We start from the raw sequence: 23,376 nt of genomic DNA on the forward strand, positions 1-23,376 counted from the left end.
TAAAGTATATACGTGATACTTTGAAGCTCCGATATGAACTTAAATATCAGTGGGTTTCTCACAGACATTATTTCTAAACTAATAACAAATTAACGGTATTGTGTAGTGCAACATTTGATGAAGAGAGCAGTCAAAATCTAATTTTCATTTACTTACAAATGACCAATATTGATCCCGAGAGTTTAACAAGATCATAAACGGTAGCACACGTCTACAGTGATAAAATGAGAAACGATGAAACGGAAATTACTTTGTAGCATCTGTATGATGAAATAGTGAGAAACAGGAGTGAGTTGAAAAACAGTATTGAAGCTAGTGAAGTACGAGTCAGTCTGAAAATTGAATCCCTCAATAATAAGGTGAAGAGTTTAGAGAAAGAAAGTTTAGAACTCAAAAATAAAGTTGAGTCACTAGAGAAAGAGAATAGAAAGAAAAATCTAGTTATTTTTGGGCTCAACAAAAATCCTAAGGAAGTATCAATCGATTTCATTTGTAACCAAATCAAACAGCTACTTGATGTGAACCTATTACAGTCAGTCAATAAAAATATTTATAAATTGGGAAATGATGAAAATTCTCCTATCAAACTTGAGTTGGTATCATAAATGAAGAAAAAAAAAATCCCTCAGAATTGCCGCAAACTGAAAAGATCAAAAATATACATTGCCCACGATCTGACCGAAAATCAAAGGAATGAGAATAAAATTTTGAGAACTTATCCAATGCAAGCTAGAGAAAACACCCAAAATCGGTGTTATAACAGAGGAAATAAACTCTTTGTAAATAACATTGCATATACCATTGAAGACTTGGAATATGAAGAGAACCCACACCCCAAAACTAATAGTGCCCCGTCAGCACCAAGTATTCATTCAAATCAAATACCCAAAACAGAAAAGAAAGATCAAAATCAAATTCCACAAACACGCCTAAATACAGGAGAAAAGCAAACATTCTCAGAGACTGAAAATACTCCAAAAGCAGCTCCTTCAAAAAAGTTACTTAAGCAAACCGTTCCGCCATTAACTAAAGACATATCGAGGATTAGACTTAGATCTAATAAGTGAGTAGAAATAGTTGACATTCTTCTGTTAACCTACCTTCAGTGGAGTTACTGTTTCAAATTCTTGAATGTTTATACTATAATTTATTCATTAAAATAATCATTCTAATTCTATACCCAAAAATTCATTTTCTTACTCAAGTACCGAATTGAAATGGACCCTTATATTCGTGACTTTGTAGTTGATAAATTAGGGACATATCCACTCAGTACCGCAGAAGAAACGAGTGTCATTTTGAAAATAAACGAAACAAAAAACTTTAAAATTATTCATTCGAACATTTGTAGCATTGGGTGTCATTTAGATGAATTTCTAATATTTATGAAGACCATAGATACAATTTTCGACTGTATTGTTTTTTATAAACTCGCATTGTTTCTGATATATCTATCTATAATATTGAGGGTTATAAAACATTGTACAATTATGGATACTATAATCAGAATGATGGTGTAATCGTTTTCATAAAGTCAGAAATATACCGATCGCATAGTTTCATAGAGTTAAATGGTAGCAAATTATTAAAAATAAGTGGGAAATTTGAAGAAGAAGAAATCATTATAAATGCATTTTACAGATCACCAGCAACCAATGCTGAAATTTTTACGAATGAATTAGATGACATTTTGAACGAAGAAACTGAAAATGTTGACTATAGCCTCATCACCAATAATTATTGGTGATGCAAACATTGATCTTCTGACAGATAATCAATTTTCAAAATATCATCTGGATACTCTTGGTGAGCATGGTTTTCGTTCGGCAATCAATACTCCTACTCGGGAGCAAAGGGAATCTAGTTCATGTCTGGATCACCTTTTTGTCAAAGCAAAAAATATTGACTTCGATAAAATGTTACCCATAACAATTGCATCATGTATAACAGACCACTATACTATACTACTGCAAATCGTTCTGAGTGGCAAACCAAATACTTCGAACGAGCGTAAAAACAAATATCATGAGCAAATTCAGAGAAAGAAATTAATACAAACAATTCAACTGGTAAATTGGGATGAAATACTTTGAAGCCCGGGGAGATACTGATAGTCGGGGGAGTACAGAACCGTCATCAGAACCCTACTGAAGAGAATAATGTATTTGACCCTCCATTGCAACTCATGGTGGTTCACACCTTTTCAAACTTGACCAATTGAATCCAGTTTAAAAATCAGTAAATGTGAATAAAACGCATTCGCGGGAAAAATGTTTTAACAAAAGTATGTAGATACTTTGAAATGCAAATTATATGCAAATATCTCAGAGTAACTGTCAATCATACCCTACTGATGAGATAATTTTTCAGCTAATGGGACTAAGAATATTTCGGCCTCATGTAGCGGATTTTTTCAGAGATGTTGTGAATGAATCAATAAAATTGAGAAAAGAAAAGGGAATCATTCGTCCCGATTTAATTCATATACTCTTGGAGGCAGGGAAAAACTCACAAAGTAGTAAGTAAAAATGTTTTCACCTTTTTAATGTGATCTGAAGAATTAAGAATGGATATATTTTATGTAGTGCATCAGAAGGAGATAGGATTAGGAAGTATTGATTATTTATCATTCGCCTCGATACGTGTTTCAATCATCAACTGATCATATTCAAGAGAAAGATTAAACAGTTTAATCTTCCTCTTGAGGATCACTTGGTGATTGAAACACGTGTCGAGGTGTTGAGAATAACGGTTTGGTATTCGGGCTAAACTCCAGTAATATTCATTACTACACCAAAGGTCCCAAACAGTGCATCACAAGTTCATCCTTCAAGATCAAGATCAAATAGTTGTCAACCAGAGCATTTATTAATATGACCAAGTTGACATTCACCTAGATTATGATTGTTATTTTGAAGTGATTTCATTGTAATAATTTTATCGCTTTTCGAAGAATACTGTTTGATGAATTGTCCTTCTGGTGGAAAGTAAAATTCTCACTACTCGTGTGATACCTTGTGGTGAGATTTTCACTAAATAGTTTATAGAACTGCAACACATGTTTTACTAACCAATGGCTCTTTCAGGCGTGTTCAAAGCGTTTCGTATTGATAGATAGATAGATCGATAGATAGATAGATATTCATTTATTTCTACAGAGTATATGTAAATCTTTATAAAAAGTTAAAAGAAATACTTTATCCGAGAAATACGTCAGTGAACAAAATTACAAAAGATTAATAAGACACAAAATTTGAATACAACACGTCACATACACATATATGTATAGAGTTGATAAGATAAAATTTAACATACACTGTTAAAATATTCATCTATAGTATAAAGCTCTATATTGCATAAAAATTCTTTCACAGACTTCAGAAAACCGCTGGCCAACCCAATGTCACTTATATTCTGTGGCAGAGAATTAAAAACTTTGATCGCACTGTATACAGTACTTCTTTCATATAGAGATTTTTTATGTATCGGATATAAAAAATCATTCCTAAATCTTGTTCCATACTTATGTGTTTTATGATGCTTTTCAAAGTAGCTTGGTTGATTTACTAAAAATTTTAATGTATATCGCTGGTACTGTTAATGATTTGTTCATTTTGAAGATTCCTCTACATGAGTCTTTGACCTTCATACCAAAAAGTATTCTAATTACCCTTTTTTGGCAGAGAAATACTCTGTTCAGCTCATGACTGGAGCCCCAAATGATAATACCAAACCTTATTGCAGAGTAAAAATTAGCGTAGTACACAGTCATCAGAACATCACTGTCAACGTTTATTTTTTGAGAATTCTCATAGCATATGTAGATGAAGAAAATTTTCTGCAGAGATTGTCTATTTGAATTACCCAACTTGATGTGTCATCGATATATATATATATATACCCAAAAACTTCACAAAGGTGTTGCAGGTCACTCTAATATCTTTGAAACTGATGCTCTTCGGTGTCTCCATGCTGTTATCAATTTTGAATATGATGCAATCTGTTTTTTCATCATTTAAAATCAATTTATTTTCCAGAAAAAAGTGTTTTGTCCATTCTATTACAATATTGCCATGTTTTATTATGTGTGGTAAGTTTGCACCTGTCAACAATAGGTTAGTATCATCAGCATAATTAACTATGTGAGTGATATTTGAATTCACCACCATGTTTATGTCATTTGTAGATATAATGAAGAGTATTGGGCCCAATATACCACCCTGTGGAACTCCCATAGACGTCTCCAAAGCCTCTGATCGTGCTGGTGTATCTTTCAAGTTCAGTTCAACGATTTGCTTTCTGTTTTTTAGATACGACTTGAACCAGTCATAGGAGTTCCCTCGAATTCCATATTTGTAAAGTTTGCCTAGTAGAAGATCATGATCTATACAATCGAAGGCTTTGGATAAGTCCATGAAAATCCCACAGGATAGATCCCCTCTTTCCATTGCTTCCAGAATTTCATTACTAAAATTAACAAGAGCTGTCTCAATGGATTTCTTTTTCAAATAGGCGTGTTGGTGACTAGAAAAAATATATTAAAGTTTGAGAAGAAAGATGTTAGTCTTGTGGCCATTGCGTTTTAGAATAGTTTTGATATACATGTCAGAAGACTAATTGGTCTGACATTATTAATGTCTGACCAACTTCCTTTCTTATGTAGTGGTTTTATAATAGCTGTCTTCAAATCATCAGGAAAAATTCCTTGCTCGACTGACATATTTATAACTATTTCATATATACAACTTTCAATGATAAGTATTGGAACATCATCAATTCCACAGCTCTTTTTGTTTTTCATATTTTTTACAATTGCTATTAACTCATTTTCTGTGACTGGACTCAAAAACGAAGTGTGACTATTGGAAGCTATCGACTTCTCAAAACCGCCCACTTTACCGATATTATTTTGTGTTGACAAAATTTTGAGAGCTGAATTTGCAAAATGGTTGTTAAAATTATCAGCCATTTCTCCTGGATTTTCAGTATTTATCTGATTGCAATGCAGTGAACCTGTTTCTTCTTTAATTATGTGGCACATCATTTTGGTTTTGTTGTCTGATTGTGCAATTCTATTCCTATAGTAATCTTTCTTGGCGTTTTCTTGTAGATTATTATAATTGATCTTTGGTTCCTTGTAAATTTCTTTGTACTGATGATCAATGTGAGATATTGATTGATAGAAAACTAGTTTGTTTTTCATATAACTAATCTACGGTGACATGAAAAATTTACTTTTAGTCAACTTCTTTTTCTTACATGATTTTGGAAAATAGAGATTGAAATAGAAGTTGAAAGTATTACTGAAGGATGAGAATGCTTCATTTAGGTTATCTGCATTGTAAAGATTTGACAAATCCTCGGAAGCTGATTTTGTACGAAATTCCAGAATTGATTCCGGATTATAGTATCGTTTCTGGATTCTGGAAGTGAGGTGAGTTTGATTCATTATATTACTGAGCAAGAGCTGCCCAGAATGATCAGAAATACCGGTTTGTATGACTATTCCTTTTTCAAACCCATCTAAATTTGTAATAATATTATCTAAGCATGAACTAGAATGAGAAGTTACCCTTGTTGGTTCCGAAATAGTTATAGTAGCATTGTAGCTGCCAGCAGATCCCTGCTGGCAGCTAGATAAAAAAAATTACCTGATGGTGATCTATATACACAGACTATGATAAATTTGGTGCCGCATGCTATTTTGCAAGCTGCGCTGGAGCATTCAAAAGTAAAATCCTCTGAGAGAGCGCCAATTCCATCAATGGGACTACCGAAAATTCTCTTCATCACATAAATTGCTGAAGCTCCATGTTTGCCTTCCTCTCTGCATGGCTCGATATTAGATTGAAATCATCAATAGTATAGTGTTTTAGTTTCTCCCATGTTTGCCAGTGATCTGTTATGCATAGAATGGGGCAATTAAGATTTTTCATGACTTCTTGGAGCATATTCACACTGTTTCCTAAACGTTGTGGTGCATTAGGAAATTTTTCATATCATTTGGATCTTGTTTATTTGATTCCTTTCTAAAAAAGAATCTGCTTGGTTTGTGTTATTTGTTCGAGTTTCCACATTTTCAAGGAGATGTTTTTTTCTCCTAAAATCGAAGCCTTCAAATCCAATATTCTTTGGCCAGAAATTTGGATCATATAATTCATCTGCTCCTATCATGAAGGATTGGTTATTCCTTCTTACATTAAGTGTGTGAAGTTTTTTGACTTTCACTTCATTTCTAGAATCCTGATTTTTGGAAATATGTGTTTCAATATATTCCTTGATATTTTCTTCCATTATGTTATCGGGAACTTTTGTAACAAATAACCATATTTTTTTCTGTTTATCATTTACACCTTTGAAATTGATGTCCCCATCGCCTCTTCCATAATTGATCTTCCTGCGATTACTTTTCCTGATGACCTGTTGAAAACCTTCAGTGTCACAATAATTTCCTTCCTTAAGGTTAATTATATTGGACATGATACTCCTTTGGGCGTTTTCAAGATGAATAGTTTCGTGTAATCTGTTCTTGGATCTCGTTTCATAATTAGTGCCACCCTGTATGATGCTAGGTTGGGTTTCAATGTTAGTGCTATCGTGTACCTTGTTGTTTGCAATTTCTGAACTTTTTTCCAGGGTTTCTTTTTTATCTGCAAAAACAGATTTTTTTGTGCTCCTGACTTGTTGAAAGACATGGCTATTTATTGATGAATGTCTTTCTTCTAAAAATGTTATTTTCTGATTCAGTATCTGAATTATTTTTTCCTTGTCGTTCTTTGTGTTTTTTGAACACGTCATGACGAAAAGAAAATTCGTCATCTGGAGAAGGACTTTCTTGTCCTTCCAAAGGAAACTTGAACAGTTTCCTTTAGAAAGCCTTCTTGGTTGCATTATCGATAATTACTGAGTGGAATTGCAGCAGACAACAAATTTTTGGCTGGACTGATTTATTATTATTATTGTATAACCAAATTTCCAGAAATTCAAAAACAAATTCTAATTAAATTTGTGTTTCATTTTCAAAGACAATAAGAAATATTACACACAACACTGACATGACATGAACAATGGCATGAAACAATTTCGTTTGTTTCTGAGATAAACCTTTCTAGATATAATCCATATTATATCCAAAAAAATAGGGCATACATCCAACGAGCGAGTTGTACAAGCTAGTAAGATTGTAAGATTTAGTGTCATGAAAAAGATGGGAGAAAAATGCAATAAGCCCAAAATGATGCCGTGTTTTCCATACACTTGGGAGAAATAGACAAGTTAGACAGCATCCAAGTAGTAAAAACAAATTGTGAGTCATCTCGGGATGCCTGGCAGATGTGAAACATCAATAATAATATTTTATGACCCCTGTGATGATTGTTGGGTATTGAAATATTTATAACATGTAATTGGAGTACACTACTTTTTAATAATTAATTTTTTTATGTTCCTGTTAATAACAAATAAGAAAAACATCAGCTGATTTTGAAATATTTGTCAGTCTTCATGAAATGTATTCTTCAAGCAAGTGTTTTAGTGCATCATTTTTCATAAGAATTAAATTAAAATTAACTTTGATTTAAAAGTATTACATGCTACGAAAATTGTGTAAATTTCAATCTACCAAGAGAGTAGAATTCACATTTTCCATACCTTTGAGACAGACCAAATATACGCGGGCTCAATGAATAGGTAAATGCACACTTTAATCATGAAATATAAAAATATAATTAACTTACTAATGACTTGATAGTGTGTCGTGTGATTTTGATTTATTTGCAGGAGGCTGCTTACTTTCACTTTCTAAATTATGACTGCCAGACATATTTTATTTTTGATCATTTTTAAAAATTATTTATATAGTTTATGTATACTGTAGTGAACACAACTATATACACTATAGGTATCCGAGCACATTGTGGTGAGAGAGATAGCGTAACGCCGAACTGGTGGGAAGAGAATCGCACAGTCGCTTGCGCATGGATACCCGTCGTCACAGCATGCGTCGCCACGGCAGCAATCGGTTTCACGCGCGGCTATAGATGTTCCACATCAAAAAACTAAAATTTTTATATTTTGTACAGCAGTAGATAGAAGTAATACCCCAGCTGAAAAGATTCAGACAGTACTATTTCAATTCAAATATTTCAATTTTGTTTCAGAGAAATCAAATATCGATGATGATATAACTACAGCAGATATTCTCGCTCAAGCAATGATTTATCTTGTTGGTGGATTTGATACTATATCAAGAAACTTAGATTTCCTATGTTATGAGTTAGCACTGAATAAATCAGTACAGGACAGACTCAGAAAAGAAATCATGGAATTCAAAGGTGCTACCAATTGCAAGTTAACGTACGAATCGATATCAAAATTGAAGTATATGGATTCGGTTCTTTCAGGTATGAATCACATGATAAAAAACCTTTTATATACATCGTGTTTCTCTCGACAACATTCTATGTTCTAAGCTGGTTGGAGAATTAGACAGTACTCTTGATGTTAGCAGTGTTTCTATTTGAATTGAAATGTTAGAGACGGACAAAAACAAGTCAAAATTAATTTCATGACGCTGCTTAGAGGAAAAATTAAGTTACACTTTGATATAAGATGTGATTTATCCAATGAGATTTGCAAGTATTCATGATTTTACTCTACTTCTGGAATAGTTATCATTCCATAATGTAAGTATAATAAGAATGACACAAAAGGCTTGCATTTGAAATATCATAATTAACATCATGTAACCACAAATAGTGCTGATTGAAAGTGGATTTTTTAGAATAAAGTAGGAATTTACACACCAAAAGATGATTAGTACTATCTCCGCGCCCGCCCCCATCTTCAAAAATAAACAAAACAAAATTTTCAATTTTTCTTCAGATTTTTACTTATATGTATGTATAACCAATTCGGTGGTTAAAATTTCATTCGATTTATTTCAATTGATTTCAAGGATTTCGAATGACTTATAAGGTATTTTGTCTCAGTATCTCGATGCACTATAGCTCGCAAAGTGCCAAAAAGAATGGCACCCTCGACATATGAACGTGGTAGAAGATTATCATGAAAAATAAGAATGAGAACCCCCTAAGTTTTTATACCACTTATACTTATACAGTTATACAAATACAAGTGGTACAAAAACATGTTTCGTCTTGTTAAGCTCTCCTCAAAACAATCCTTTCAACATAGTTGAAAGTCAACATTCATCCATTTTTCACACCCTTCTGACTTGGCCAAGTCGAAATTCATTATTCCCCCTTCTTCCTTCATGGTCTTCAAGTCAATATGTGCACTCTCTAGTTTTTCCTCCTCTCCGTTTTCAGCTTCTTCTATATCATATACACTGTTTCGTAAGGTCTTCATACCAACTCAGTTAATTATCCTTTATCTATATTAGTTCTCAGATATGCTAATAAAAGGTGGAACTGGAACGTAGAATAAATCCAAAACAAGCACATCCATTTCATGCCACACTTTGCTATTTCGAGACTTTCGAAATCATCCACAAATCTAAAATCATGTACCGATCTCAACAACTTCAGACAGTTTTCATTCATTCTATGGCCGTCCTCCAAGGTGCGTTGAATAACACTAGATTTTTCTGGGCTTTGAAATCGAATATGTGCTGTGTGTTCTTGAAAACGAGTTTTAATGGCTCGCTTAGTCTGACCGATATCTTTTTTGTTACAGTCCTCATAGATTATTTCACATATCCCCGACTTTTCATTTTCCAACATCTTGTCTTTAGGGTTACCTAACATTTGTTGAAGTGAGCAACTAGTTTTAGAGACTACTTTCACGTTCAACTTTTTGAAAATACCTTCTAATCCTTTGGTGTAGTGTAGAGAATGTTGTTTCAACTCTTAACAATAGAACCCCCAATATTAAATTTACATATGAGATTGAAAACAAGGAAGAGTTACCATTTTTTGGTGTCTCAGTGATTGAAAGTAATCAGGATCTAGAATTTGATATTTAAAGGTACGTTTAGATATGTTCCTGATAGCTCACACCATTGTCCATAACATAAAATGGCAGGTCTCAACTTTCTTGTTCACAGATTCCTTACGTTTCCCTTGAGTAAAATATTGGGAAAAATATATAATATTAAAAAAAATGTTACCAGGGACATAGCTGAAATCAAGGAGTATTATTCATATATTTCAGATTATTTCATTTATGAAACGTAAATTCAGGAAGAATCTTCGTTAGTCTTCTACTTTCAAAAAAAACATGGATTCTAAGTTTATTGTCCTTTCATATGAAACAACCAGAATACCTAGTGACTCCTGTTTGGATCATTTCTTCGTCTACAGTAAGATACCTACAAATCCAATAAATATTAAATCTATTCCATCAGTTCGGACTACCATTGTCTAATATAATATAAATTGATTTGAAATTCCTGAAAAAAAAATTAAAAAGATTGACCGAAAATAACAATTTTATTAGAACAAAAACTGAAATTACAAAGAAATAACATACAAGCAACAACAAAAAAAAATTGAAATATAAATAAAAGCTGAAAAATAAAGAATCAAAATAGTTATAACAAAAAATTATGAAAAATAAAAATTAAAAGATTTTAAACCAAGTTACGTCACTATTTTTTTATTTTTCAGCTTTTATTTATACTTAAATTTTTTTGGTTATTGCTTGTATGTTATTTCTTTGTAATTTCAGTTTTTGTTTTGATAAAATTGTAATTTTCGTTTAATCTTCTTAATTTTTTCTCAAGGATTTTGAATCAATTTATATTATATAAGACAATAGAAGTCCGAACTGATGAAATACACCACGAAACATTGTCATTGTAAAAAGAATGTAAAAGGTACACTGATTACAATAAATTGAGATTTGACTTGGCCAAAGAGAACTGAGAATGTGTTTATTTACGAATTGACGTAAACATTAAGGAAAACGAAACCTGAAACAGGTATCAAAATTATTGAAGCAAGAAATGGGGGTTATATAACTGATAAACTTGAAATTGCCAATACATTCAATGATTATTATAATGATTTGGGTAAAAATCTAGTAAGCAGTCTTGAAAATACATTATACTTGAATCCAACAAATGAAACAGAGATCATTGCAGTAATAAAAAAATTGAAACTGAAAAAATCTCCAATATTCCGAAGTTTAAAATCAAGTTGCCAGCGAAATCGCTGCATCTTTAGCTTTTTTTTTTCTTTCTTTTTTGATCAATTATTGTTTTCAGATAGGAAAGTTTCCAACGGTATTGAAACATGCTATTGTCAAGCCGTTATATAAGAGTGGGGAAAAATGAAATAGGAAATTATAGGCCAATCTCACTAATTTCCAATATTTCAAAAATTATGGAACATGTAATAAAATCCAGACTCACAAATTTCCTGAATAAATTCAACCTATTGTCTGAAAATCAACTTGGTTTTCGAGAGGGAAAATCAACGGAAGATGCTTTTTACAAATTCACAACATCAATTCACGATTCCCTAGATAAATCAGTGCCACCAATAAGTCCTCTCGAAAGCCTTCGATGAAGTTACTGAATAGATTTGAATATAATGGGATTAGAGGAAACGCCTATAATATATTAAAAGACTATCTGTCAGAATGAATGCAACAGGTGAGAATTGATGAGGTATGTAGCAGTCCTAGGAAAATAACTTATGGTTTTCCGAAAGGGTCTGTTGTTACTTACAAAACAAACACTTGGAATGAACTTGAAGAAAATATTGAGAATAATTTTCCTAACATAGCTAAATGGCTTCAGTATAATAAACCTACTCTCAACTTAAATAAGAGCTGTTATCTACCATTCTGTTCCTATTCATCAGGACTGCTACATTTGGGAGATATTGATGTTGGTTTAGATTCAAAAATTTCTGAAGCGTAATCTATAAAATATCTTGGAATAATCATAGATCGACATTTCAGATGGGACCTTCAAATGAAGCATCTGTCGAATAAAATACGAGGAAAACCAAAATTCAAATATTTGAAAGTATTTTTAGATCCTAAACACCTTGAAACAGTTTATTTCGCATTTGCACAATCACAATTAACATATGGAATTTTCGGATGGAGTGGTGTGAGAGACTGTTTCATAGAAATGGATTTTGAAAATAATTCTTGAAAAAAATATCACCTATTCTTCTGAAAGTCTGTAGGTATAAAGAAACTAAAATAATGGATGCTCGATGCTTTTCTGTCAAAAAATTCTTGTATTTTTAAAAAAAGGAAAAATAATACTGAAGTATCATAAGCATACTCACAATACGAGAAGACATGATGAACTGTTTTTTCCTCGAAGTGAAAAAACAATTGGCCAAAGGAACACAAATTATGTCGCGCCCAAATTATGGTAGTTGATACCAGAAGACCTTAAAAATATTTCAAGCTTGCATTATTATAAAAGTAAGCTTGATTTATGGATAATGGAAAATGAGCGTACCTTATTTTATAATTTATTGAAATTAAGCAAACCGAAAGTGACTATATACCGAATATGACCCAAATACATGATTGTGACAATATACCGAATATGACAATATATACTTGTTTATTCACAAATCAATTTTATTATATACCTATTTTTATTATATACCTACCTATTTATATGCTGTATCTATATGTTGTATTACTGTGTATTTGTCAAATTTATTATATTATTATTAAGATACTCTTAACGGATCAGATCGTATTTTCAAAAGTTGAACGTGGAAGTAGCTTTTGAAACTTCTGGCTAACTTCAACAAATATTAGGTAACCCTAAGACAAGATGTCGGAAAATGAAAAGTCGGGGATATTTGACATAAGATGTGAGACTCGCAAAAAAAATATCGGTCAGACCGAGCCATTAAAACTCGTTTCAAAGAACACGCAGCACATATACGATTTCGAATACCGGAAATCTCCATTGTTGCCCAACTCGCCTTGGAGAACGGCCGTAGAATAATTAAAAACTTTCTGAAATTGTTGAAATCGGTTCATGACACAACATTTTTGGATACTTTAGAAAGTTTGGAATTAGCAAAGTGTGGCATGAGAACTATCAGCAGTGACAGGGGTCCCACTCCAATCAGATCATTGCATTTCTTGATATGAATCACGTTAAAATTTGTGAAAACTTCTACCAGAAAATTTGCGGCAACTTCCATGAGGAAATGTCTCTCATATTTCTACCCGAAATCATTGATATGTATCGTAGGTGAAAGTAATTGTGTGTCCTGTTAGATACAAATTGTGTGTTTCAGAGTCAAAAAGAGTATTGCATTTCTGGTGATTGGAAAAAGTGTTTGTTTTGGGCTGGGTTAAAGTATTTTCCCTTTTTTCGTCTATTCCGTTTTCCTTTCTGTGTCTTCCAAATTTCCACTGCAGATTTTTTTTATTTTTCAATCCATCTTATTATTGTTGGAACTATCGTATGATGTAAGGAGTCGCTTTTCTCATTTCCATTATACTAAATATCTTCATAGAATATTTATTGTATTTTACCAGACTGTATAAATGCAACCAAAATATTCCTTTAGTGGTTAAAAAAATCTAGAATAAAATAAATGAAATATTTTTATATTTTCAGAAACTTTAAGAAAATATCCAGTGATGTCTGGAACCGATAGAATTTGCACAAAACCATATGTAATTGAGCCAGCTGGACCAGGTGAAAATCCTCTAGTCATTGAAAAGGATACAGTAGTTTGGTTGCCAGTGTATTCGTTACATCATGACCCAAAGAACTTCGAAAATCCAGAAGTATTCGATCCAGAACGATTCAGTGAAGAAAATGGACATTCAGTAGATCCATACACCTACATTCCGTTTGGAGTAGGACCGCGTAACTGCATTGGTGCTAGATTCAGTATCTTGAACGTGAAAGCTATGGTTTTTCATCTACTATCGAACTTTGAGTTGTTTCCCTCTAAAAAAACCAAGATTCCTTTGAAGTGGCGCAAGAATACATTCTTTATTGTACCGAGTTCTGATATATGCATAGAAATAAGACGGGTAAAATGATCAAGTTCAGTTTCACTGGACTCTTCAACAAAGGAAAAGATACGAATAATTTTTTCTTGAAGAAGTATTACAAGTGTTACTTTTTTCAATCACAATATAGTGGAAATAGAAAGTAGAGCTGTGTTTCATTTGAATATAATTCACTATCGAAGTGAGGATTTGGAGAACAATAGGCTGTCTCAAAATGAGTGGTGGTTTAGATTATTAATTGTCTCCATTTGCTGTAAACTCTTCGAAAAAATAATTTATGTCCAGAAATATAAAAAAAAATTGATATTTCTTAAAAAAAAGTAACCGATTTTTTTTCGAAAGGAAAGTTTATTAAAAATACCTCTAAAAACATCTACCAGAAAAACTGAAATGAGTATTGTATGTTGAAATGAAAATATATAAGTGAACTATTTCGATAAAATTCGATTCACTGAGATGATATTTCACTGAGATATTTCAAGAAAAAATGTTTTTACGATGACTGCTATGCATCAAACGGCATTTTATGCTTGACAACTTGATTTTTCTTATCTAAAACACATTTTCTTGTGTCTTGCCAGTGGCATCAGAATCATGTAAGAAAGTGATTCGACCATGTTTTCTCTCATAATGAAAATCAATTTTGAAGTCCTCATTCGGTTCTGACCAATTATTGGTCTACTGATTTTCATATATTAAAAAGAAGCCCAGTCTGTCTCATTCATATTCCGGATTCACGAATATATTCAAACGGTAATAGAAGGTTGCGCTACAAAGGTAAATTCTGACCTGACACAAGCACTACAGAAAAATCCCTTAAGGCACTCTAAGAGCGGTGCCTATGGGAAAGTAGCGATTCACGTTGAATTTTAATCGCTGGAGATTAAATTCATTTGGAAAAACCTTCTCAGGAAGTTTATTCTACATAAACACAGTTCTCCAAATGTAAGAGTTGTAAATGTAGTTGTCAATGTAAGAGTAAGAGAAACCACAGTCCGTCGCGTATTTATGATATGTATAGAATTCCGTGGGTTTGATTTCCGCCTCGACCAGATATTTTTCTCGAGAGAATATATCTGGTTGAAACTGGGGTGATTCTGCAACCGTATTGGAAATCACACGTTAAAAGGTAAGACCTCGTTAGTCCTTACCTCTCACAAGTTTCTCAACTTCTGAGAGTTGTCGTTCGTATGGGGGCGACATCTGATTAACGGAAAAACAGATTTTTTTAAACAGATTTTAAACTTGAACACCTTTCGTGAAAGTATCTATAGAAGAGAGACGAATCTCCAACCTTTTTTCGATGTTCCAGACAATTAAGGTTTTAATAAGAGATATTCGTGTCTCCAATCAAGTGGATAGCTCTTTTCTGGATGGAATCCATGTATCATTCTCAAAAGTATGGATTCTTTCGGCAAAATATTTACATTCCTAAATTTAACTGGAGTTTTTTCCCAACACCAAATCGTTATTTTCAACACCTCGACACGTGTTTCGATCACCAAGTGAACTCCTGACTTTAATCTTCCTCTTGAAGATGATCACTTGGTGATTCAGGTGTTAAAAATAACGATTTGGTGTTGGGAAAAAACTCCAGTAATATTCATTACTATACCAAAGGTTCCAAACAGTACATTGCATTTACATTCCTATTAATTGCTAAACCCAAGGTTGCTCCCTTAAAGCCTCTAACTGTTCCTAAGCTTGAACTGTGAGCAGCTATAATCCTAGCCAAACTAACTAAACGGGTCCTAACAGCCACGAAACTGAATACTTATACTCAACATCTCTGGTGTGGTTCAACCATGGTTCTTTGTTGTATCTAACCGTGTATCACAGATTCAATCTCTCACCAGTTGCAATGACTGGCAGTACAGACTGGCACAACAGAAAATCCATCTGGTGGAACGGTCTCCTTTGGCTTCGCGAGTCTCAGTCAAATTGGCATTTCTTTCAAGAAGATTTCGAAAGCATAGAGGTACTAGTGAGGTAGAGTTGAAGAGCCAGAAGCAATGCACATTACTGTAGCTCAAATCGATGTCGGTTTTGATTCATTCTCTTGTCTAAAGAAATTATGACACGCCACTGCCTATAACGTTCGCTTCAAGAATAATTCTTCTGAAAAATCCAGTAAAATTATATGCCCGTTGAGCTCTGAGAAGCTTAATGAATCACTTCATATACTACTAAAAATTTCACGAAATCAGTCTTTCCGCTCGGAACTGGCCGTAACCAATAACTCAATGAAAAATGTTCTATTTTGAATTCGAAGCCCTTTGTGGGTAAAGACGGGTTGATAAAAGCTGAAGGAAGACTATGAAATTCTGAATTCGATTATGAGAAGAAACATCCGGTACTTCTTTCAGCAAAACATATTTCTAGAACATACGAGAAAAATTATGGCCAAGCTCGCATCACACTCCAACATCCCTCCTTCATGACTGGCGTTGATTACTCTGGTCCCTTTATAATTTTGATTAAGAAGGGACAGGTAAACAAAACTAGTGAATGCTAATTTGTTTTTCAACAAAGGGAGTACGTTCGGGAAAATTAACCTACCTCATCACCAAAGCCTTTTTAGCTGCATTTAGACACTTTGCTTCTCGTCGCGGAAAAAACAATCAATTCTATACGGATAATGAAATCACCTTTGTTGGAGCAAATTCGGAACCAAGAGACCTTGCTAAATTTACTAAGAAAGATAATTCTTCAACTGCCTAATCAATAGCGCATGAAGGCATTTCTTGTTACTTTATTCTCCCACATGCCCTGCATTTTGGCGTACTGTGGAAAGCTCGTATTAAGTCAGCCAAATTTCATATCAAGAGAGTTTTATCTCTCTTCTCCCTCACTTTTGAGGAACTAAACACAGTCACAACACATATTAAGGATATCATAACCTAGTACTGTAATTTGGGGTGAATTCGAACGCCTTTTCGAGTTTTATTGAATATAACTATCATGCACAACATCGAAAAAATATGGAAAAAATAATTTAGCTTCTTCGAACCTTCTCCTAACCTGTAAAGAAAGCGCGTTCGAAATATATATATATGATTTTTTTTTTAATTTCTGATAGTTGCTCGAATTCACCCCTATGTGTGGGGTCAATTTGAACAGGGCTCTAATATACATGAAACTTCGAATTTCAGTTCTTGAAAGAGTTAATTCGAACAATTCCAATGAGGAAAAAGTCACTTAACCAAATATGAGTCCAACTGTTCCAATCAAATAAATTTCTGATGATTATGATTCTGAATGATTAGAATATGAAAATGAAAACAAAATTTATTCAAAATAATCAAAAATATAAATAGGTACATATGAAAATTTATTCAATAATATAATATTTCAGTAAACACTTGAATGACCACCTGTTCCTTCTTAGATCCGTTGGTGGTTTCAGCTTCATTATAACGTCCTCTGTATTCGCCACAGACTCATCCCTAACATCCGGATAGTGAAAATAATTAATTTTTTCAGTTTTTTTATGTCTCAGAAAATCTATCAAAATGATATTAGGCTGGTTCTTGAAAATTTCTGTAATATTGCCAAGATAATATTTATCCTTATTTTTGGGGCACCTAAACTTAACCATCTATCTTCAAATTCTGAATAGGGCCTTCTAAATTTTCGTTTGATGATGCAGCAATCGGAGCAACATTTTCGTCGTCTTCCTCTCTGTCTCACATTGAAAAATAGAATTATGTGGGTGATCTATCTCATCTTCAGAAAAAATAATATCAGCTGTAGTTTTTCAACTGGACGATTCATGGCACGTGCCGTTATAGCTTTGCCTGGTGCAAAATCAATATTTTTGTCTCTTCTCGGTGCTTGTTTATTTTCTAGAGCTCTTGACTGTTGCATGAAGTTGACGAATGTCAATGACCATCGCTGATCAATATCAACCTGCCTTTCCTGTTGCGCTATTTGTTCTTCAGTAGGTTTAGGTATTTTCTTCAGAACACTATCCCGATTGCAAGGAACTATTCCACAGGTTCTGAATCCTGATATTACATTGTTTGCAGCATTAACTCCAGCCTCATCAAAAAGTCTCTTCAGCAACTTTGGAAACTCTGATTTAAGCAGCACCCCTGTATTTTTTTGTTTCCACTCCGTTAAAATCTTCCGCCAATTTTTTTTGAACGGAGCAAAAAAGGAACATCTAATGGTTGGAGTAAATGTGTTGCATTGCGTGGTAAAAGGATGAACTCAATATTATTCTGCTCGCACAATTCTATCACTCGAATAGAAAGATGACTGGATAAATTATATCCGATCAGAATTTTTTGCCTTCACATTTTTTTAAATATGGCAGTGCGATCTTCTCAAACCAGTCTTCGTATATGACTCCTTCGAACCAGCCGCTCTTAGTCCTGTTGTAGATAGCATCATCAGCAGGGCCGTCGCCATAGGGGGTGATGGGGGAGCCTCCCCCCTCTGCTTTTTCGACTTGAGAAGAAGTTGGAAAATTTCAGGCCGTGAAGATAGAAAAAAATAACAGTAAAAAAGTTAACAAAAATTAAAAAAATGAAAATGAGAGAAAAGAAAAGGAAAGGTAATAAGAAAATGAAAGAACCCGGAGAAGGTTGGGATTTCCCAACATGCATAACTTGGAGATCCCATACAGTGAAATTCTGAGTTGTTTTCTGAGTTGTTTGAAAACTTCAAAAAAGTTTAATTTCTCCCGAGTAAGAGAACAGTCCTGAACAGTCCAAAAATTTTGAAGTGACAATTTTACAAAATTCCCAACTTTTCGCTGTTTTTTCGACTTAGAAAAGTTGGGAAATTTCAGGCCGTGAAGATTGAAAAAATAATAGTAGAAAACAATAAGCACAATATTATTTAAGTGTTGTTTCCTTTCATTTGTATTGAATATTCCTATACATGGTGGATATGGTGGAAAACCAAGGACCTTGGTTCAAAGTAGAATGATTCTCATTATTATTTTTATAATTACCAAAATTTATTTTTGTTTATGCGTACCCTAACGGGCATAAGCATTCAGCCAATCTTTGGATAGCTAAGTAAGAAAATTAATATATTATAGCAGTAACTAATCCCTTGGCTTTCATTTTTTCATTTTGGGAAATTTTGCTGGTGGGGTTGGGAAACTTTGGATTCCCCCCCCTGGTTTTTCTTTTCGCTACGGCCCTGTCCATCAGGGCCATTTTCTGCCCACGTGGGATATAAGTGGGATGCCTTGTAGACGACATATGGTGCCAAAACTTTTCCTGAAGCAGTGACGGCTAACATTATTGATGTACTTGATTTAGTTGAGTCCAATATGCCGTTGACATATTTTGTTCCTTTCTTACAAACCTCTTTTGCTCTACCTGGATCGTCTGTAAGATTGGTCTCATCATAATTCACAATGTTTGATGAAGGGACATTTTCGATGGTTCGTGATAGGTTGTCAAAATAGTCATTAATAACGGCTGGCCTCAGTTCGGCCCGGCAACGCTTTATATTTTGACAGACACGTCCATTCAAAGAACGATGTCTCTTCAAAAAATTGTAAAACCAATCGAGACCAGGCACATTATCCTTGAAAGTTTTTATTTTTTTTCCCTTACTTTCCAGGAATTGTTTGATCAAAACTCGGATATCTGCTCTCGTGAGAGGGAACCCCCATTCTGCCGCCTTCTATATTCCTCGTGAAAGGCTCAGTTCTTCTTTCTCATTCAGAGATGTTTGTCCTCCGGGAGCTGCTGAGTGGATTCCCTTAATTTTATTGCACAGTGTAGCAATTGGAATATGATACACCTCTGCAGCCCTTCTATATGTCATTATTTAGTCTTTCACGGCAGTCATTGCCCTTTCCAAAGAAACCGAAGAATAATTTCCATACTGCACGCCGCCAAGCCATTTTTTCGATTTTCGTACCATGTTCGAATTGACCCCACTGTAAGTGAAACGTTTCGTTTAATAATTTCTGAAAAATCCACTTTTCGTAATATCGTGATGAAATTGATAACAGTTCTCGACAATATATGAATGATCATGTAAATCAATTTTAAAGTTGGTACAAGATCACAAATCAAAATTACAATAGTTTGTTTGCGGCGTATCGAGAAATGTATTAATGAGTCGTCGGGATTCACATATATCAACCTATGTTATACTCACCATTAAATAAACATCTGAACTTCACCAAAGTATCCACTCGACTGTTTTCTCTCGGTTCACAAAAAACCTAGTGGGTGATACTTGAATATTTCGCTCCAGAGGGGGAAAATTGTAAACAACAGCCAAGTGTTCGAATTCACCGGACACGTTCGAAGTCACCCCAAATTACGGTATATGACATTTACCCATATGCCCTGCATTTTAGCCTCACTATGAAAAGCTGGTTTTAAGTCAGCCAAATTTCGTCTCAATAGGTTTTTATCCCACTCCTCCCTCACTTTTGAGGAAGTTATTTACAGTCAGAACACATTGAAAGGCACCTTTTCAACGTGGGGCCATGTCAATTAATAACATGGCCCCACATGTGTTTTCGCTAATTGTAAATGTTAAGTTGTTATTTGGATATATACTTGCGCTTTGTACGCTTTGTTGAGGAATCACCCTATACCATCTCATCTTGGTTTGTATGTATTATAGGTAGTTGAGTTTCCCCAGATGCTTTCGATTCAATTAACTACATATGTGATGGAATCGGCCGATCTTTGGTAAAACCATTGTATATAGACTAACCTAGTAGGATAATGTACATGTATTTACTATTTGACACAAAGTCGAGCGCCATCTAGTCAAAAAACGGTATACCCATTGAATTTAATGACTGTACAGATACGACCCCTAGGCACTACATTCAAAATTACAAAGTTGAAGCAGGGCTGGACTCCGATAATTTAATGCGAATTGTATTGGAGTGGAAATATGGAAATCCACACATTTGTTCTGAATCATATATTATTAAATGTTCAACATACTGAGAGACTTATTGCTAGCAAATGTATGCCTATTATAAGGATATAACTGACAAAATGGAAGTTATGAAACTTCGGATATGAAGAATGAAAAACTTTAGAATATAGTTTTTTGTTTGTGGAAAAACGCTATCCAGTGATTGAAATACCTGAATTGTTCGATTAATTCAATCCCAAACAGATCTTTCAGCAGTTATAATCTTCCTCTTTGAAGATGATCACTTGATGATCGAAACACGTGTCGAGGTGTTAAAAATAACGATTTGGTGTTGGGAAAAAACTTCAGTAATATTCAGATCTTTCAGTTATGAAATATTTTGAGAGTAGTTTAATGTCTTATGTTAATAATTATTTGATCTATTTTTGAGTTTTGGTATACTACTATTATTTTTATAATATAACGAGCTTGGGAAGTGAACCTTATAATAAGAATCTTTCCAGTAGGTTATGGGAGTTTTGGACTTGCATTGCGTAAAAATTGCAGTGTAAAACGCCCATTATGTAGTTATAAACACTATTTATTCCACCACCTCTGCTTCTCTTTATTTTTTACAAAACTTTTTACGTTGATTAACAAAAGTAACATGAATATAGCTATGAGATTTATATTATATTGTACTTGAATTCTAGTTGATATATCAAGAAGAGTGTTATCTTTTTTAACACACGCCCATTGATGAATGTTGAGAAAAACAAACCAACACTTTTGGTAGATGAGAGAACTCAATTATGTTGCAATATGGATAATTTTACATTTTTTAAACCAACACGAGTTCTTATTGAATTGGAAATATTTTTACAATATTTGTTTATCAAAGTTCTCAATAACAAATTTAACATATATTCTCTATGTTCACGACAACCCTCACTCACGTCCATCCAACTTGGATGTTTTTGTTTCAAACTATCATAAATGATAGATTTTAAATGTTGAATGATTTTTGTCGATAAAAAATTTCTGATAGTTTCACTAAAGACTGTCATACAAATCATAGCAAAGTTTTGCACCAAATTTGTTGGTGTCTTGAGTGAATTTTCTTGATGTAAATTATAATTTTTGAAAAAAATTAATAACTCGTCAACATTGTCAACGTCTTCATCTCCTTCAAGGCATTGTTGACAATAATGACAGTTAAATTTTTTCATACATTTTCTTACCAAGTACCCTGCAAAATATACTGTTGAACAATTTTCCAAATTAAATTCTTCAAAAAAAACACAATATTGTTTAGATTGATTTCCGTTTGAACTTTCACATAATGAATCATCTGAGTCTATTGTCTCAAGAGTATTTTCTTCAGTTGTGGAATCAACAGAATCTATTAAGTTTTCATTATCAAGAATGTTTCGATTATGATCAATATTTGATCCAGAATTTGCACTTAGCGAGTGAGGGTCTTATCAAATTAGTCACAATGCTCATTTTGAATCCTGCCCGAAATGTTTTCGCTGTGGGCTTTCTATTAAAACCACCTTTCTGTCTATAAATTGAAAATTGATTTTCAAGAGGATCCTTTATCAACCTGCCTGTAAACAAGAATGTGAATCTTATACGTTTTTGTTTTTGGAAAAACACTTTTACTGCATTGATGGTTTGTAAAAATCCATTAAAAGAAGGTGGCCTACACATTCGATTTTTTTTAATAATTTTGTATAATTTTTGCACTAAAACATAACCAGCATCGAGTGCTTCCATTACTTGAGGATTTTTCTCACACATAACACGATTATATGGATTAGCACTTTTAAAATTAGTACTATTCAGTGCATCAAACAAATTGTTAATAGTATTTATGAAAAATACTGTGTTTTCTGCAGTTGAGGAAACAAGTTCCCCACTTCTCACTGCAACTTTGATGGCAGCTGACACACTATGACTCAGAAGTTGAGCAGCCAATCTAACATTCATCTTCTCGAATGCATTTGGAGAAAAATGTTTATCAGTTAGTTTCAAAAGGCATCTACCAGTTTTGCTACTTTTATCGATTTCGTAAACCTTCTTGACATCAGAAAATGTTATATGTTCATCTTCCAAAATGAAATAATTATTCAAAAAATTATTTCTCAAGCACTTTAACAAATGTGGGGTATCGTAAAATGCAAAATATGTTTTCTCATCCTGTATAAAATAAGGTCTTGTATGAGATACATTCAAATTTTTATAAAACTGTTGATTTACTTTTGATAAATCACATACCAGCCCTATTGGATTTAGTTTTGCACATACGAGTTTATTCAAGCAAGTTGATATTATTGCCTGGAAATCTCTTGCATTTACTCCATCATCAGTTACAAAATATGCAAAGAGCATTTTCCAATTTGAATAAATTTCACGAATCATGATAACTAGAGCGAGATTTGCCTGTACAGGTCTTCTTCCCAGTTCATTTCCTAAATCTACCAGTCCTTCGATTAAATCTGTTTTCTCATTGTTATCTAATTTCTTTTTTAGTGCCAAATTAGC

The 23,376-nt window shown here is 33.4% G+C and overlaps 1 protein-coding gene and 1 long non-coding RNA gene across 3 annotated transcripts; one reads left to right on the top strand and one right to left on the bottom strand.

Annotated features, from left to right (window-relative positions):
• Positions 1-1,881: 1,881 nt before the first annotated feature.
• On the top strand, positions 1,882-14,104 carry LOC111508244 (cytochrome P450 3A19-like). 2 transcript variants are annotated; one of them, XM_074172946.1, is made up of 3 exons: positions 1,882-2,518; positions 8,160-8,402; positions 13,574-14,104. In XM_074172946.1, exons 1-3 carry the CDS (start codon positions 2,314-2,316, stop codon positions 14,005-14,007), a joined length of 882 nt encoding a protein of 293 aa, XP_074029047.1. In that variant the 5' UTR covers positions 1,882-2,313; the 3' UTR covers positions 14,008-14,104. The 2 variants fall into 2 exon arrangements, with proteins under 2 accessions (XP_074029047.1, XP_074029048.1); XM_074172947.1 differs by lacking the exon at positions 1,882-2,518 and adding an exon at positions 3,207-4,090.
• A 3,145-nt stretch (positions 14,105-17,249) lies between these two features.
• LOC141481436 (uncharacterized) lies at positions 17,250-20,670 on the bottom strand. The gene is made up of 2 exons (XR_012464980.1): positions 20,107-20,670; positions 17,250-19,882 (listed from the first exon to the last, which is right to left on the bottom strand). It is a non-coding gene; the product is annotated as an uncharacterized lncRNA (long non-coding RNA).
• Positions 20,671-23,376: the final 2,706 nt, after the last annotated feature.

The sequence above is a fragment of the Leptinotarsa decemlineata genome, unplaced genomic scaffold (assembly GCF_025532065.1).
Source record: "Leptinotarsa decemlineata unplaced genomic scaffold, Ldec_3_MD MMD2_tig00000199_RagTag_RagTag, whole genome shotgun sequence".
Taxonomy (NCBI): Eukaryota; Metazoa; Arthropoda; class Insecta; order Coleoptera; family Chrysomelidae; genus Leptinotarsa; species Leptinotarsa decemlineata.

Bases quoted from the DNA above. Each gene is read 5' to 3' on its own strand.
- LOC111508244 (XM_074172946.1), top strand. From the start codon at position 2,314: ATGCAAATATCTCAGAGTAACTGTCAATCATACCCTACTGATGAGATA. The intron at 2,519-8,159 runs GTAAGTAAAAAT...ATTTTGTTTCAG, and splicing joins AGGGAAAAACTCACAAAGTA to AGAAATCAAATATCGATGAT. The intron at 8,403-13,573 runs GTATGAATCACA...TTATATTTTCAG, and splicing joins TATGGATTCGGTTCTTTCAG to AAACTTTAAGAAAATATCCA.